Here is a 17,955-nt window from a genome sequence, read left to right on the forward strand (position 1 = left end):
TCTGTAAAGCGTAGATTATGGTTGAATTCTCCACAATTATTGTAAATGGATACCCTACATTCTTTAAATGATTAGCATAAAAAATGTTTATACAAAGGCAGTCAGTTGTTTAATTTTTAAGATGTCATGACATGGTGAAACAAACAAGCACATACATTATTTAAGTACACAGTAATGTTATGCTACATTTTTTAACAGTTTAGAACTGAAAGTGCTTCACATCGATAGGATGAGAAATGGCTTCACCTCCTCATCCCTAAATGATGAGAGCAAAGAAACAACCCTTTAATAAGTTAAATAAACAGTGCCCCATTTATCCATGCGTATATAATGTTCCCAACAAGTCAGAAGGTCACATAGTGAAATTTACAATCTTTATACAGTATAACAAATTTTAGAAGAACAGTTAACTATTTCTTGATTCCCGAAACCCTGATCTTGCTCTCTTTTGTAGAGCTAAAGTAACGACAAAAAGTAACATACTGTATTAGCCTTTTTGCTGTGGTTTTAATACCAATTTCATCCCAATCCATTTTGAACATCATTATATCATGATATTAACTGTTTAATTATAATATCAAAGGCATATTCATTAAGATATCAGTATGAGGGTACAGTCAAAGTAAAAAAAAAAATTAGATCTCATATGTACTGTCAGCAAATGTACATTGCAATGCTACTGTTTACAATGCAATGTAAAATAAGATCATGTTATGATAGAAGCTGTTCCTGAGTTAAAATTTACTGAATACTATTAGATTAAATATCTTCCTTTCATGTTTTTCCTCTGGAATGTCTTTTCACGGGTACTCAACAGAAGATTAAAATTCACACTAAAATAAAAGCTTGAGTAAATCACTTGAATTTCAGTGCCTGAACTTTTACAACTTCAGCATACCTGAATAAAACTCAAATTGCAATGGTATTCCTAAATCTAAATTCGGCAAAAACACTATAAATTTGTGATATTTAGTATCATGCATCTTATTCTTTCTAAATAATGATATACAGTATGCTAAACAAATGCTAATTGAATATATCAGCCCAACAGTTTGGTTTGATTTCAGCAACAGGAAAACATTTCAAGGTAAGACATTATAATTAATAATGAGTTTTTGGGAAGATATCTACAAAGCTCTCAGAATATATCTACACTACAGGATAAGGTCAAATTAAGACACGCAACTTCAGCTATGTTAATTGTGTAGCTGAAGTTGAAATACCGTAATTCAACTTTTGGCGCTGTTCACACTGCAGGAAGTTGAAGAGAGCACACACTTCCTTCAACTTCACTTACTCTTCCTAAAAGCAGCATTACCAGCATGGACTGGCGTGCCCCTCTAAGTTCGAATTAGCATGTCTTCACTCAACTCGCTAATTCAAACCCTGGAAGATCAACTGCAGCAGCTTCGATCTTTTTCAGTAGACATTCTCACACACCTGAATGCTTTAACTTTTACTCAGTCTGTTCCTTAAAAATATAGGCCAGAGGATCAATTTTCAAATGTGAGTATATGGAATCAAGTGCCTAAAAATATATTTAGCTGTCTAAAATGGTCTTTTAGGGTCTAAGTGCCCACTTAGATCCCCAATATTATATTCCCAAGCAATTAATGTAATTTTTAAGAGATATTTTTACCCATTGTTAAAAGAAATCTCTATCCATTTTTCTCAGCCAAGCAATTTGAAAAAAATCACTTTTCACCAGAGATGAATTAAAAACTGCATATGAAAAATGAAGTTTGTAGATAAAATGGACTTTTCAGAGCACACTCTTCAGCAGTCATCTTGCTAAAATGTGACACAACAGGGCATGAGCCCTATGAAAAAATGTGAGAAATAAGCATCACTTCTATTTTTAAAATGGTTTAACAGACAAAAATACTAATACTTAAACACAACAAGAAACAAATCTCATTCTATTTGCCTTCATATGGGCTCTGTTTCAACAAAGCCTTTAAGTATGTACTTCACGATAAAATCAATAGGAATTAAGTCCAAGCTTAAATTTAAGCATGTGCTTAAGAGCTTTGCTGAATCAGGGCTACAGTAAGCACCACTGGAGTAGATGGAACCACTTGAATAAAGATTATGGCCTTTTTTATAACAATAATTAAGCCAGTGCTGAATCTTGACATACAGGTGCTTATGCTAAACTTCCACTTTTGGCTGCTGTCAGCTGACGAAAAGAACAGAGAAGGAGCTGGAACATATTACTTAAATGAGGATACACCCCTCTCCTCTAGTGTCATGATTAAACAGAGTAGAAATTTGTGTTTCCTAGTTCTTATCCAAGCCTACTAAAGTCAATGGGAGTCTTACTATCAACTTCAATGAGTTCTGAATTGGATTCTTAAGGAGGGTATCAGCTGCAGATCTGTAGTGTCTTCTATTTTAAATCTAGGAAGACACCACAATTATTGTATTTCTAAAACCTACACACTGAATGTTTTTTGTGATGCTCTCTGTATGCATTGCTGAGCTTCCAATTTACCAGAGTTGCAAATTATGAAACACACTTCAGTATAACAGATGCCATGAAAAGGCTATTTGCAATTACAAACCTTATTTCTAAACTTGCTTCTGTTTATTCAGGCTGAAACGAAAACAATATTGTCTTCCATGTGATAAGAAAAAGGGATTGGGCACAGAAAATTCTTCCACTAAGGGTGTTCTGAATAAAAATATCCTGACTAGTAAAGAAAGAACAAAAATCTGTCATTAGGCTGGCCTAACCTGACTGGCCTATGCTTAATGAGAATTTCTGTTTGATTATGATTAGGCCTTTTTTTTTTTTTTGCTTTGACAAAACGGCATGTATGTTCCATTACATTATCAGCCAGTGTATGTTAAAGTACATGCACGACAACAGAAAATGTACATAAACACCTAAAAATCACAGTCATTAAAAAAAAAAAAGCAAGTACATCAGTCTTTAATTGGTCAAAATAGTGTTGCATATTAGTGCTCCAAATATGTGTAAATAAATATCAATTATGGGGGCATTAGAAATGAAACAAAAAATGGCGTCAATCCACAATTTATTGTATCTCTTTTGATTTAATACTGTTTTCAAAAGCATTTAAAACTGTGTTTAAATGTTTGCACAGACATAAATAATGTTAATTAAATGATTTAAATATATTGGTCAATCAGAAAAAATAAATTTTGTAGATTTGTGCATGTGATACGAGTAGGATAATTTGAAACAAACCTACAAATGATCCAAACACTCCATCAAAGAACTCTGATCTGTCTGAGGTGAGAGTGTACTGTTATTTCTAAAACTTGTGACAATATAATGGGGGCGGGGGAAGTACAGTATAACGTATCAGCCCTGATACATCAATCACATAGGCATTCAAAATTACAAATATTTACATGAAAAATATATATATTTAATTAAAAAGCCACTGAAAAACATGGACTTTTTTAGTCAGCTGCTGCACATTCTGCAAAATGAGGTAATTTGGATGAAAACAAATTAACTTTTGTAAAGTTCAGGATCCATGGTCTCCACACACTTATTGATTGCTTCAGTGAAAGGTTTGACTTGTTTGTATACATTACAAGCAAGAAAAATCATTAGATCCAGTTAAATCCTGTTTTGTAGTGCTCTTGGTGCAACACTGACTAGTCAGAAGGCTGCCCAGCTTGGTTTGACAACTGGTCTTTCAATAGAAAGAAACGAACAATGGTATATTAGTTATAAATTGGTTTCATCCCAAGAAGGATCATTCATATTCTTTAACACTTTCCTAACAAGCTTTTCAAGGTCCTTGCGAGCTCTTTGCTCTTCTTCTAAAGATTTCTTCATCTTTTTGTTGTCCTGTAAAACAGAGGACAAATAGTTTATGGCAACTTTTTTCAACAGCACACTTATCTTTCCTCCCCAAAATGCATGCTGCTAATTGAATGGCTCTTTTAAAGTAAAAGTCTGTTACGATTTTGTGGCTTCATGTGACTATTTTGTGTTGTATTTCTTCAACATTCAAAAGTTATTTACACAATTACTTGGTAGAGTGAAGCAGAAATGCCTAATGGAAACTAAAATGCTTCTCTCTCATACAAATTTATTAGTGGAAACTAGCCATAAATCTAATCTATATACCTATATAAAGGAGAATGTTTGTATGTTTGTGCTCTAATAACTTGGACACTGTAAAACCTACGGCAACCAAACTTTCCATGGGATAACCTTTCCTCCAGGAAAAGGTTTTAAGGTACTGTGGGAGGGAAGAGATGAGAGACCAACGCTTCTCCTTGGGACTGCACGGAGGTTGGCAGTGCGGGGAGAAGCGGCTTCTCCACCATTGCTGGAAGCATATGGAGGTCCCTCTTCAATACTGCGATTGGCTCAGGGTCCAGTGGCCAACCAATGGGCGGGTGGGTTGCTGCCGGGGCTCGCTCTAGTCGTGGGGGCGGGGCTGGTGTTACTGCTCAGCTGCCACTTTGAAAAAATGTCTGGAAGGAGGTGCATTAGGGATCTGGAAGTGAGAGCGGGGGGGACGGAGGAGGGCGCTGGACCATTGGGGGCGAGTGGAGGGTAGGGCAGGATTGGGGAGGGCTGGACAGTTGGTGGCCGCATGGGAGGGAGGGCAGGATTGGGGGGGATGGATCATTGGGGGCAAGCTGGTCCAGGGGGGCTGGACTGTTGTGAGCAAGTGGGGGGAGGGCAGGATTGTGGGGGGGGGGGATGGATCATTGGGGGTGAGTGGGGGGACGGCAGGATTGTAGAGGGATGAAGGAAGTGGGGCAGGACAATCCTGCAGGGAGTGAGTGAGAAATGAAGCCCATGGCTGGGGGTGGGGGGTGTCTCTTTTAAGGGGCACTGGCCCAAGGGACAGCACTGGATGATGCTGGGTGGGTGAGAAATTAATCCAAGGCGGGGGGGAGGGGAGGGAAGAATCCCTCAAATCCGGGCACTGGTCCTGGGTTTGATACTGGATGATCCTGGGGGGAGTGACAGATGCAGTCCATTGGAGGGGCAGCTGATCAAGGAGGTGGTGCTAGAGGAGGGACTATACAGGTGAGAGCAGGCTCAGGTAGTTGACTCAGTTTCATCAAAAAAGATGGGAGAAGAGTTTGAGGTGTCACCTTGAAATCTCTCAGATTCAGTAGGGCCAGCCCCATTGATTGAGACATCCCTATACTCAGCTCTTGGATGAGAATTTGCAGACCCAGCATGTCTATCTCCTACTTCCCTAACAAAAAACCATTAGATTCTACAAGGATAATGAGCAAAAATACCATCTGATAGGAGCAAAACATTTCACTATTGAAGAGGGGCCTCCACATGCTTCCAGCAATGGTGGGGAAACAAGCCATGGTGATTTGGGGGCTCTCCCTTCCACTGTGCTTTTAATGGCTCCAAGACTCATGACATGGGAAGAAAACAGAGACATAGTTTCTATTGTGATTTTTATATCTAAGTTTGCCAAGTCAAATAGCTCTGATTCTCAACATTGCAATGCCTCTTCTTTGAGTCCGAGATTTTGCTTTATGCAGCAGTAGAAAAGCACGGGGGTCTGCCATAATGGCCAGATGTCAGGCACTGGCAGCTGCGGTGTGGCTGGCGGCTGTCAGGACCAGCTTCTGTTTTTATAAATTTTGTTCCTCCGGTTTCCTGGGCAATGCCAGGTAAGTCCAGCTAGTAGAAAATAAGTTTGAAGTCTCTTGTGAGAGTTGAAGTATATAAATAACTACTATGGAATATATTTGTAATAAAGAAAGAGGACGAAATAAATAGAAACCTGATAAGAACTACTGATAATTCAAAGTTCTTTACATGCAAATAAGATTCACAAACCTAAAACAAGACTCACTGAGTATTAATTTGCTTTATTAGGAAATGGTATTGCTTTATTGATCAGAACACAACTCTTGATTCCTCCTGACGTGTTTTGTGACTTCACTTCCAGTTCAAAAACTACTAGTCAAACAAACGAAAACAACTCCTCTAATTACACCTTTTCACCCCTTAATTGTGAATCCAAGTCCCAGAATTTTGCCCTGTGTTTGAAATTCAACCCACAGCCTTTGGGGACACAGGGTGCTTCAAACTGAAATAAATTATTATTAATTATTAATAACAATTATAATAATAAATCCAGTGGAGACAGTGGGGATATTCGTGCGGTCTGGGGGAAGCAACCAGAGGATACAGTAAGTATTACAATAAAGCTCCCAAGATTGAAGGTGTGTGTGTCTACTGTTTACAGTCAGATTTGTAATCTGGACAAGAGCCCAGCTGATCCTGGACTCCAAGCAGTGCTGCCGCTTTGAAATGCTGGATGAAGCCTGGATTCAACTGGGGACTCTTCAGCTGACCCCAGGCTCCATTCAGCATTTCAAAGTGGCTGGGAGCCCGGGATCAGCTGGGGACTGTCCAGCTGACCCCAGCTGCACATGGTGCTGCTGCTTTGAAATGCTGCGGCAGCATGGCGCCCGGGGTCAGCTGTGAGGCGCTGCCACTTTGAAGTACCCCCCCTCTTCCTTCCCTCTATCTGATAGAGGCAGCAGGGCAGGCGGGGAGAGGAGGGAGCGACGAGTCGACAATCCTGTTAACTATCCGATAAGCATTTGCTTATCGGATAGTTGACTAGTCCTAACTCTGCTAATGAAAAAAAAATTAACCCTACTAACTTTAATAATTATTTGCCACAATTACAATGTACAATCTGCGCACTCCCACTCCATCCTCAAGCATTAACAAAACATAATAAGCACTATTTACCAACCTGTCTTAATTCCTGTACTTCATCCTTTAATGCATATACTGTGTCAACAAGGCTTCTAAAAAAGAAGGTTAAGATCCATTACAATCATTTTCTAAAGTGAAAATGGATTAACAGCTCTATAGATTACTAAAAGACATCAAGCGTCATGAAATAAAAACTATATGAAAAATCATGAAGCAAAAAGCCAGCTAGCTCTAATAACTTCCCTTTTATATAATATTATACATTCCTATTAAGATATAAGCAAGCAAGGTAAATTCCTTGGAAAAGCACCTATTATCATATTTGTAACATCCAGCATAATGGATATTATTTTATCTGTCTCTAAAACATTATGCATGCCTAGTAAGTTTAAGTTATATATACTGCAAAATAAATAATACAGGCAGTCCCCGGGTTACGTACAAGATAGGGACTGTAAGTTTGTTCTTAAGTTGAATTTGTATGTAAGTCGGAACTGGTACATATTGTACCCCAGGGTTCCCCGATTCAGCCACTGCTGAAACTGACCAGCGGCTGACTACAGGAAGCCTGAGGCACCGCTGCTTTGCCCCGAGCTTCCTGGAATCAGCCGCTGATCAGTTTCAGCAGCAGCTGACTTATGGACACCTGGGGTAGAGCAGCTGGGGTGCTGCCAGGTTGGTCCCCGCAGCGCCAAGGTGCGGCGCTGCGGGGACCAACCCGGCAGCGCCCCAGCTGCTCTGTCCCAGGCGTCCAGATTCAGCCGCTGCTGAAACTAACCAGCAGCGGCTGAATCGGACACGCCTGGGAAAGAGCAGCTGGAGTGCTGCTGGGTTGGTCTGGTAGCACCAACCCTTGGCGAGGCGGGACCAACCCGGCAGCACCCCAGATGCTCTTGGGGACGCCTGGGGCAGAGCAGCTGGGGTGCTGCTAGGTTGGTCCCGCTGTGCCGCACCTTGAAACTGACCAGCAGCGAGAAAAGCCTGGTCTGCTGGGGGGGGTGGGGGCGCACTAGCTGCACCACCCCCCCAGCAGACCAGGCTTTGCTCGCCGCGGAAGACGGGAGCGGTGCGTCTTGGCCGTCCCGCCGCCCGCGTCCTCCGCGGCGAGAAAAGCCTGGTCTGCGGGGGAGGAGGGGGCGCACTAGCTGCGCCCCCCCAGCAGACCAGGGAGATGCGGGCAGCGGGACCGCCCAGACGCGCCGAGGTCCTGCTGCCCGCGTCCTCCGCGGCTTTGCTCCACGTCTCCCTGGTCTGCTGGGGGGCCCCCCCCAGCAGACCAGGGAGACGCGGAGCAGCTTTTCTCACTGCGGAGGACACGGGCGGCGGGACCGCGGAGCGTCTGGGCGGTCCCGCCACCCATGTCCTCCGCGGCAAGAAAAGCCCCGTTCGTAAGTAGGGATCCGACATAAGTCGGATCCACGTAACCTGGGGACTGCCTGTACACGGTCGGAAAGAAGCCTTTAGGTTGGCACTAAAAGACTATAGCACCCAGGGAAACTATTTTTCCAACAAAGTTTAACAATTTGCAGCTGACAGTATAACCTATGAATAACCAGTAAAAATCTCCAGTATGTATATCACTACTGCTACAGAATAAAAACAGAAAAAGAAAACTTCACAGCCAAGTATATCACACAAATTACTTTTGTACAAGTGCAAAATTTAACTGTTTTAATCCCATAGTCATTAGATACTTTCTTACTTTTCTTCAATCACAGTCTGGCCATTACTCTTTGTTTCTTCTACAATAATTTTCTCTTCCTCTGGAAGCAGCACTTGGGGAGCAGACTCTTTACGGGAACCTATTATTACAAAAAAATGTATAAAATGAGTAACATGCAAACATCATCAGAGACTTGCTGGTGATTGTTTCATCTCTATAATGCATGGCACATTGATGAACTAAGGTTTTGCTTTACATTATTTTTCTCACAGACAGACAGACAGCTATTGACTCATCTCCTTTACTTCCTTAACAATGTTTTTCAGTAGACTGGAATTAAAAAAAAATCTGACCCTTTTTTCCCCTTTTCAGTGGTGATGCTGTCCAGAGATGAAGGCACAGTACAGTATCTGCCTCTTTGAATTGGTGAGACTCGTGTGGTTTCACCACATTGAGGTAAATGAGAATTGCGTGTGTTGTACAGACAAATTGCAGTCAAGCCTTTAGGGCTAATTCTGATCTTCTATACATGAATATAAATCAAGATTAACTCCAGCAAATCAATAGCTAAACCAGTGAGAAGCAGTGAAATTGATTGATTTCATTTGTGTCCTGGAACACACATAAGAGTGGGAGTAACGAGAAAAAAATAAAGGATTTCAATTTTTTTCCAGAAAGCAAGTTATTCTTTATGTATCTAAGTTTAGAAAGATCATTCATCCTCATATAAATTATTAACAAATTACATTATTAAAAGCATTATACTAAATGCACAGCTAAAATATAAAAACACAAACTACAAGGGAAAAATGATTTCACAACTATCTCAAAACACGTCTCCTTCCACACCATTTTACAATGTACATTTTTATTAACATTACAATATGATAGCACTCTAAGATAATTAGTGTAAATTGTAAAACAGGTGGCCCTTAACCAATATTGTGCTGCTTTGAAGGCACGTGTCTTTCATGAAGCAAACTGTTCTAGAAACGATAATTAGGCTGCAACAAATTACTAGCGTTTTTTGAAAAGGTTTGTAAACAAATGCTGCCTAAGTACATATTTAGTTAAATAAAGTTGACAAGCCTTTGGAGCTGTTGTGTAGTTACCCAAAATGTTAACTTTAAAATCATAGACAATACTGTCTCATATACCAAATCATTATCATGATTTTCATCTAACTAGGAATGTATTAATTTTAGCACGATTTCAGTTCATAGTCAGTAAATGTGTATTGCGGGAGCACTTCTGTTAGTGGAAATTCATTCATTCTTGATGACCAGCTGCTTCATTCTTATCTTGCCCTTTGCTTCACAGATGGTAACAAAATGCTGTAATCTCTAAACACAGGGCAAATCATGCTGAAGAACATGAGCCCAATGGAAGACATTAAACTATCAAACCACTGCAGTCCTATGTTCTGAGAACAAATAAGCCAACAGGGGAAAAATAGAACGCTGCTGAATCATATAGAAAAGCTCAAACTACTTTTCAGTAAATGAGGGCAATCAGTTAAATCAGTGGGAACAGTCCTTTGGCAAGTAAGGAGGATCTAACCAGTTCATTCACATCTCTGTATAGTAATGGTCCTGAGAAAACTCAGAGAAGAATCTGGTCCTAAACAATTGTAAATCCTATGTAATAAAAATAATCAAATGTTCTTTTAAAATGAATTAATGCCGTTGTGCAATGAGAGAAATCATAATTTTGCAAGGAAGGAGTGACTTGAATCACTGGCACAGCAAAGCTCTATGTAGCTGGTGAAAGTAATTTCTGTACTGGCACAGTCCATCATAATTAAAACTGATGCAAAAATTATTTGCCTTGAGCTTATTATTGATTATTAAGCTGAGGCCTGAGGTAAGTCTGGCTATTTGTGAGATGTCAGTCTATTATGTAGCAATGAGATAAAAATGATTTGAAGAGGCTAGACTAATGATCTGGCAGTATCAGAGTTTGGGTCCCACCTTCCAAGTCAGGAGGGGCAGAGGGTGGTGTTTATTTGGGGGAGAGGAACGGGTTACTTCTCTCCAATGACTCTCTTGAGCCAACTGAAGGAGTGAAACATTTATCTTTAGATAGCTGTATCCAAGCCTCTTAGGTCACAGTGACATCAGTAGGAGATGGCATGGGGAGAAAGATAGCTAAAACCAGAAAAAATGTGACAATAGAGAAGCTATTTCACAAATATCATATATACTCTATGCATAATCTATACACACACGCACTATGTTCATTATATATAACCCGGTGTGTGTATGTATGTGTATGTTAAAACTGAAACAGAGCACACAGAAAACATCTTGTGATACTGGGATGTAGAATGGTGAAATAAAATTTAATCACATTTTATAAAAAAGAAAAATGCAGACAATAAATACTGCACGCACAATTGTACACACACAAGTACACATGTGTATAGCAGTTATGTGAAATATGAACTATTCCTCTGACTGGTTTTTGTGGTCCAGAGCATACAACAATAATGAAGTCAGAACATGGAGAGCTCCATTGTCATTCTTCTTGCATTGACAAGCTTCATAATGTTGAAATTGTTTTTTTATCGTTGCCATCATGCAACTCTCATTGTTCTGTCCTCAGATAGATGTGTTTGTCTTGTTCCAATGAAAAAGGTAATTTTGTATTTCAGTCTGTCATATTCTATTTGCATTTCACAAACACCTTCTGATAGAATATTAACAGAAGCATGAGGGAGACAAAAAATACCATTTTTCAATCTGTACTAAAACCATCTTAGAAGGGCGACTCATATAGTATTTGCAGAAAGCACAGATTTGCTGTGTTAACCTACAACAGAAAAATGCAAATCTCTATTAAACTATTTTATTGTCCTGATAATTCTTTTCTATACCTTAGGTTGTTAACGTAGAGATTATATGGACTTCGATATATTTGCCTGTAAATCTGCCTTTAAAATAAGTTTTCATCTCAATCAGAAAATCTAACTGTATGAATGGGAGATGACTATCACACAATAAAATGAGAGCACACAAGCTGCAAAACTGTACAACTGAAAAAAGCCCAACATTGCTTGAGAGCTGAAAGGCACGCCAGGGTTCCGAACCCACATCACAATTCACTACCGCCAGCACAGACAAGCTGAATCAACAAGCAGACACAAGCTTCTGTCCAGCAGTAACACTTCGGTTTTCCAGGGCTGAGGATGAAGTAGCTCTGATGTTCCTTTATAGCAACATCCTCCAAGGAACAGGCTGAACTTGTAGAACCCACCAGATAAGAGAAGTGTGTCTGTATATCAGCTCATACATAGCTCTCTAAGCAGTATTAAGAGATTTCTGATACACACTTAACACAGGAAAGAAAGATCTATATTTGCAGAATGCACATATCAGATCATTCAGTGATGACACTGCTTTTAGTTGCCAGTGACTAATATCTTCTAGACATGGATTATTCACAGGGGAGGGCAGTTTCACATATCTGGAACTTTCATCAAGCAACAAAACATCATTCATCCGACCACTTACATTAACAGCTGCATTCACATGGGGACAAAACAGGCAAATGCTCTCTAAAGCCAGCAGGACAAGACTCATGACCATGACTAGCACAACTCCAAAGGAAAGCCAGAATGCAGACTGGAATCCACCAAAGTTCTCCCTAGCGTCCAACTGTGACCAACACAGTAATTCCTCAGTTAACACTATAGATATGTTTCAGAAAATGATCACGTTAAGTGAAAACGTGTTATGAGGGGCCAATTTTCCCACTGAAAATAATGGAAAAGGTGGGACTTGCGTTTCAAGCAGTGGTGTCTGTTGGGACCGGGACATAAGGTTGTGGGAGAAAGGAAACTGGGTTACAGCAGGGAGGGGAGGTGTTTGGCTCTGGGGAAGGGAAGGGGAGGAGAAGGGAAGGGGGATTGGGTTGGGAGTATGCCCCTCTGATGGGTCGGCTGGGACCCGCACTGCGTCCAGTGAGGTGGGGTCGCCAGGGAATGGTGCGGCAAGCAGCGAACCCTCCGCCGCTTTGCAGGGAGGCGGGGGAAGCCCCGCGCAGCCACCAGCGACGGGCCGGCTAGGGAAATCATGTTATTCTGCGGACGGTTGTGTAATTCAAAAAACATTCCCTAAAAAAAAATCATGCTATCGCGAAAACGTGTTAAGAGGGCACGTGTTAAATGAGGAATTACTGTAATTAGTCAGCTCCTCCTAGTTCTGCTTCTCCAACAACCAATGACTGTTGGAGTTGAGGGTGGACTACAAAATGAAATATGCAAGAACACATCCATATGTGTATATATATGATACAGCTCTACTGCCTTCAAAGGAGCTGCATCAGAGATGTGCCTGGCACTTGATTTTGAATCTGACATTGGGCACACTATATGATGGTAGCTGGATAAAAGCAAACATACCTAATTATATTTTAAAATGAAAATAAAAGGAAGACAATAAAAGACAAACCATTTGTAATAACCACACATTAGGCCTCTTCCTAGACTCAGACCCTGGGCTGGTTTAACAAAAAATATTTTTTTTAAATACAATTAAGACACAAATACCCTATATACACTGCACATGGGTGGGCAAATACCAACCCCGGGACTGACTCCGGTTCCCCATGGTTAGTCCTTGGTAGGTCTGTGTTGCTATATTTACTTGCACCTCCACAAGTACAGGTGCTTGCAGCTCCCCCTAGACACAGATCACCATTCATGCCAATGGGAGCTGCATCACTTTCCGCAGTTCCCATTGGCTGGGAATGGTGAGCTGGGGCCAATGGGAGCTGCAACTGCTTGTACCTGCAGAGATGCAGGTAAATAGAGTGGTGCCAGCCGCCAGAGGCTAACCCTGCTGAACTGCCGCCATTTTATTGTCCATCCTTGGTTTAAGAGCTGTTAATTCCCAATTTGTGCCGTTCATTATTGTAAGTGTCCTACTGCCTGTCTGCTTTTAGCTTTTAAGTGGCCAAATTAAAAACAAAAAACCCAACAAGGTTGAGGGTAAGGCAGACTTTTACACTGATCTAAAGTCTTTTGTAACTGTAGTTTTCACAATGCTGCTAGCCATTCTTGTTTTCTATCATCTCTTTCTACAAAATCTGATTTTTAATAGAATAGCAAATCATTTTCAATCCTAAGAAATTCCTTTTTAAAGTAACTACTAACTGGATTGTTGTGCTTGAGTTTCAAGCTCTAGTTTGGAGATCGAATTCCCCAAGTGTGTATGTGTAAATCAGGGGTGTGCACATGCTAATGGCTATATATAGGACTGTTGATTATTTACAGTTAACTCAAATTTATCATAATTTAAAAGAATTAATCATGCTTAATCGCAGTTTTGATCACACTGTTAGTACTAATTGTTTCCTATTTTTGAATATTTCATAATATTGTAACATCCAAGAAACGTTATACACATTTCAGCATAATGTCTCTGTTCAGTATGTTTTATTGTTAAAGCAAATTACTGCAGTGCCCTCGCAGTACCAATCACGTGTGCCATGACCCCAAGGTAGCTGTGACTGGTCAAGGATGACCAGTGATCTTCAGACAAAGCATCAGCTAGTGCATTTTTCAGACATTCCAATCTTGTGGTCTTCTTGTTATATAGGTCATGTATTCATAATACAATGATTCCTCGAGAGGACCAGGTGTATGATGCATTGGAAGAGGCAATTTTTATAACATCTCTTAGCCCTCTGCATTTACAATGGTGAGTGACCTACAATTCATTGCTATCCACTTTGCAGTAGCATTGGTTAAGCAAGGGCTACTCAACTTTCGAAGCCCTAGGGGCCCACAATGATACTTACAGCACATGCCGAGGACCGCAACTTAAGTGTGGTTGCATAAACATACAAATATATATGCAAACATACGCAAATAGCCTCTTTCACACTGACGGGCATGAATACAAAGATTAAGGCAAGACTACACAACACACAGGCCCCATTTAAGTCAGTTCTGCTGATATTAATAAAATGCAGTATATGCTTGATTTCCACTCATATGACAGCACTTTTAATGAGCAATGAGAGTCCAGGAATTTAACTACAGGAGGCCCCCGCTTTGCGACAGCTCGATTTACAACCCCCTGCACTTATGACCTTTTCCGTAAGTGCAGAAGGGGCCGAAATCCCCTGACTTACGTCCTCAGCCCCACATTTACAACAGTGTACGATGCCTGTCGTAAATGCAGATTCAAGTTACAATGCCCCTGACTTGGGACGCTATCTCCAGAGCCGATCATGTCTGTCGCAAGTTGGGGGCAGCCTGTATTAAAACGCGTATCAACAGAAGACCATTATATTGACTACTTTTTTGTTTTGGCTCCCAACCGCAGGCCGCAAACAAATGGGCTGCGGTCCTCATGCGGCCCATGGGCTGTGTGCTGAGTAGCCCTGGGTTAAGCTATTGTACATTCAGGATCATTACAAGCCCACGGATCAAACAAACTTTGCAAACATACTCTGTCATAGCTGGTGGAAGTCACCCACTGTCTGTGTTATCTGTAGCACAAAATTCGGAGGCAAAAGAGTGGTTAGTGTATAGGTGGTATTGTTGACATAAAGTACTTTAATGTTATCGGAACTTAGCCTTGCAATAGCTACATATAACTATCTTTTTATCCAGTGCAATCAAAACCGTAATTGTGACTAAATTTATTTTTAATCTCCTGACAGCCCTACTTATCAATCTCAGTCTTGAAACAAGTTCATTTTTTTATGCCCACTACTCCCCTTGAAAGGCTGTTCTAGCACTTCACTTCTCTGATTAGACCAACCCGGCAGCAGAGCAGCTCTGCCTCGGGCTTTCTGGAGTCAGCCGCTGGTCAGTTTCAGCAGTGGCTGAATCGGGGACAGCTGGGGTGCTGCCGGGTTGGTCCTGCAGCCCTGAGGGGCAGCGCTACAGGACCTACCCGGCGGCACTCCAGCTGCTCTGCCCCCGGCTTCCCCGATTCAGCCACTGATCAGTTTTAGCAGCGGCTGAATCAGGGAAGCTGGGGACAGAGCAGCTCCAATGGTCCGGCTGCCCGGAGCACTTTCTGGTTCCTGATGGTGCCGAACCATCAGGAGTGTCAGACCATCAGATGCCGGATCATCAGAGTTTTACTGTACAATGGTAATAACGCTTACCTATCACTACTGGAAATATCTCACCCAATGCATCCTATGATTGAATTAGCTTTTTTCACAGCTGCATCACATTGGCAAACCATAGTCATCAACCAAAACACAACACCTCTCTCACTTCTAGCTGGGGAGTCCCAATGACCTTTCACTCTGCATTAGAGCTGTCAATTAAGGATTAATTCACAGCATAATTCATGTTTTAATTTTTAATGCATTAATCAGACTCCAAAGTCAATGGGGCCAAAAGTCCGCATCTGAGTCCTGCGTTGAAAGAGGACGACTGTTTAGGAATATAATTTTTTTTCTATGTGGGTGGGGTCACAACATTATAAGACCAAATGGGTTCACCAACACAAAAAAGTTTAAGAAACATCACTCTAAAGTTTTACAGTGTTTTGGTTTTAGAATGCAGTTATGTTAAAAAAAATTTACATCTGTAAGTTACACTCTCAGTAAAGAGATAGCGTTATAGTACTTGCATGTAGTGAACTAAAATACTCTTTGCTTTTTCACAATGCAAATATTTGTAATAAAAATAATATAAAGTGAGCACTGTACTCTTTGTTCTATGTTGTAACTGAAATCAGCATTTTTGAAAATGTAGAAAATATCCAAAATATTTAAATAAATTGTATTCTATAATTGTTTAACAGCACAATTAAAACTGCGATTATCATTTTTAATCTCATGATTGTGATTTTTTTTAACTCGCTTGACAGCCCTACTAGATAGATATCTAACTATTTGTATGTACACTTGTGATATATTCATTTGCAAATTAGGCCATACACACTTTAAATGTTCAATTCCCATTGCATTATTCACATTCTATTCATTAACACAGATGGATATTACTGCCAAATCAGGTACACAATTACCCATTGAACAAATTGTATAGCATGTTCTACTGAAGAACTCTAAAAATGGTACCCTGTACCTTGTATATGTATTCAAAGTAATAGAGATTTAGCCATATTAGTCTGGTCTTGCTGAAACAAAAGACGGGACTATGCAGCACTTTAAAGACTAACAGGATAGTTTATTAGGTGATGAGCTTTCGTGGGCCAGACCCACTTCCTCAGATCAAATTGTGGAAGAAAGTTGGCATGACCATATATACCAAAGAGAGACAATCAAAAAAAGTAAACACATATAAAATTGACAAATCAGATTTTAGAACGGGGTGGGGTGGGGGACGGAGGTTAGTTATCTCATAGACACTAACCTCTCCCTCCACTCCCCCTCTGTTCTAAAATCCGATTTGTCAATTTTGCGTGTGTTCACTTTTTTTGATTGTATCCTTTTGGTATATATGGTCATGCCAATTTTCTTCCACAATTTGATCTGAGGAAGTGGGTCTGGCCCACGAAAGCTCATCACCTGATAAACCATCCTGTTAGTCTTTAAAGTACTGCATAGTCTCTTATTCAAAGTAAGTTTGAGCTACTTTTTATTTTTGTTAGCCCTAATAAATATAAAGAAGAGTGAGCGGTAATCTGTGCTTTCTCAGGCATCAAATCAACTGTTAACCAGGTTCCAATTGCAGAGCCAAATTTTGCCCCAAGTCTAATGTATACAATGCCATTGAAAACCACTAGATTACATAGTTAGGTTTAAACACAAAGAGGGTACACAGGTGTAGCTTTAGCTAAAGACAGAATCTGCTTATAGCTGATGCTCATGTATAAGCAGGAAAGAATCTAACATGACTTTCTTATCTTAGGTTGAGTTTGTAGGACTAAGAACTAAAACTATCATTTTATTTACATGTCAATATGGCAAATTCAGTCTTTTTTTGGAACAGAATGAATTTTCAAGAGTTTATAGACACAAGTAAATACTTGGAAATAATAATGGTGCACATAGATAGTATATATGATTGGAATAAAATTAAGTAAGGGGCTTTCTACTTTTGGAATAATGACAGTATGTGATGAGCCTTAAGAAAAATATTGAAAGGGTATACTTACGTTAAATACAGGATTGCCTACATATTTCCTTAACTGATTGAGATGTTCACCAGAAAAGATTACACTCACCATTCTGTTAGATGGCTCTCAGGTTAGAAAAAAAATTGCTACACTGTAGCAAAAAAATTAAGACTACAGCTATATGCACTAACCTGTACTATTTCTTCTTGTGTACCAGGTCCTCTGCATATTATATTCAATCTTTTAAAAACTGATCCATTTTTCTCGAGTGTCTGTTTAGCTTGTTCTCCTACTAACGATAAACTGACAAAATTCAATTTAAGTTTCCCCATATTAAGGGGAAAATTACTACTTCCATATATGGAAACGGAAATCACATTCTGTAGATGACAATATCTCTAGAGAAGAAAAGTTTTAAAATAAGAAGGAAGAATAGCAGGATACAGAATAGCTTGTACTCTGATGGATTATGTTAGACTGTCTAGGTTACATTACACACAAATCATACGTGGAAACCTTCACTAAAGCAGGTTAGT

At 40.2% G+C, this 17,955-nt stretch overlaps 1 protein-coding gene across 7 annotated transcripts in view; it reads right to left on the reverse strand.

Moving 5' to 3' along the window:
• Window positions 1-3,376: 3,376 nt before the first annotated feature.
• Window positions 3,377-17,955, reverse strand: part of ARHGEF7 (Rho guanine nucleotide exchange factor 7) — a 195,748-nt gene continuing 181,169 nt past the window's right edge. For all 7 annotated transcript variants that reach the window (XM_075918736.1, XM_075918554.1, XM_075918578.1 and 4 more), the window contains 3 exons: window positions 8,406-8,505; window positions 6,741-6,795; window positions 3,377-3,829 (listed from right to left, as the gene is read on the reverse strand). In XM_075918736.1, coding sequence (XP_075774851.1) covers window positions 3,707-3,829; window positions 6,741-6,795; window positions 8,406-8,505 — 278 coding nt within the window. In that variant the 3' untranslated portion in view covers window positions 3,377-3,706. The remainder of the gene's footprint in view (window positions 3,830-6,740; window positions 6,796-8,405; window positions 8,506-17,955) is intronic.

Source organism: Pelodiscus sinensis, chromosome 1, assembly GCF_049634645.1.
Source record: "Pelodiscus sinensis isolate JC-2024 chromosome 1, ASM4963464v1, whole genome shotgun sequence".
NCBI lineage: Eukaryota > Metazoa > Chordata > Testudines > Trionychidae > Pelodiscus > Pelodiscus sinensis.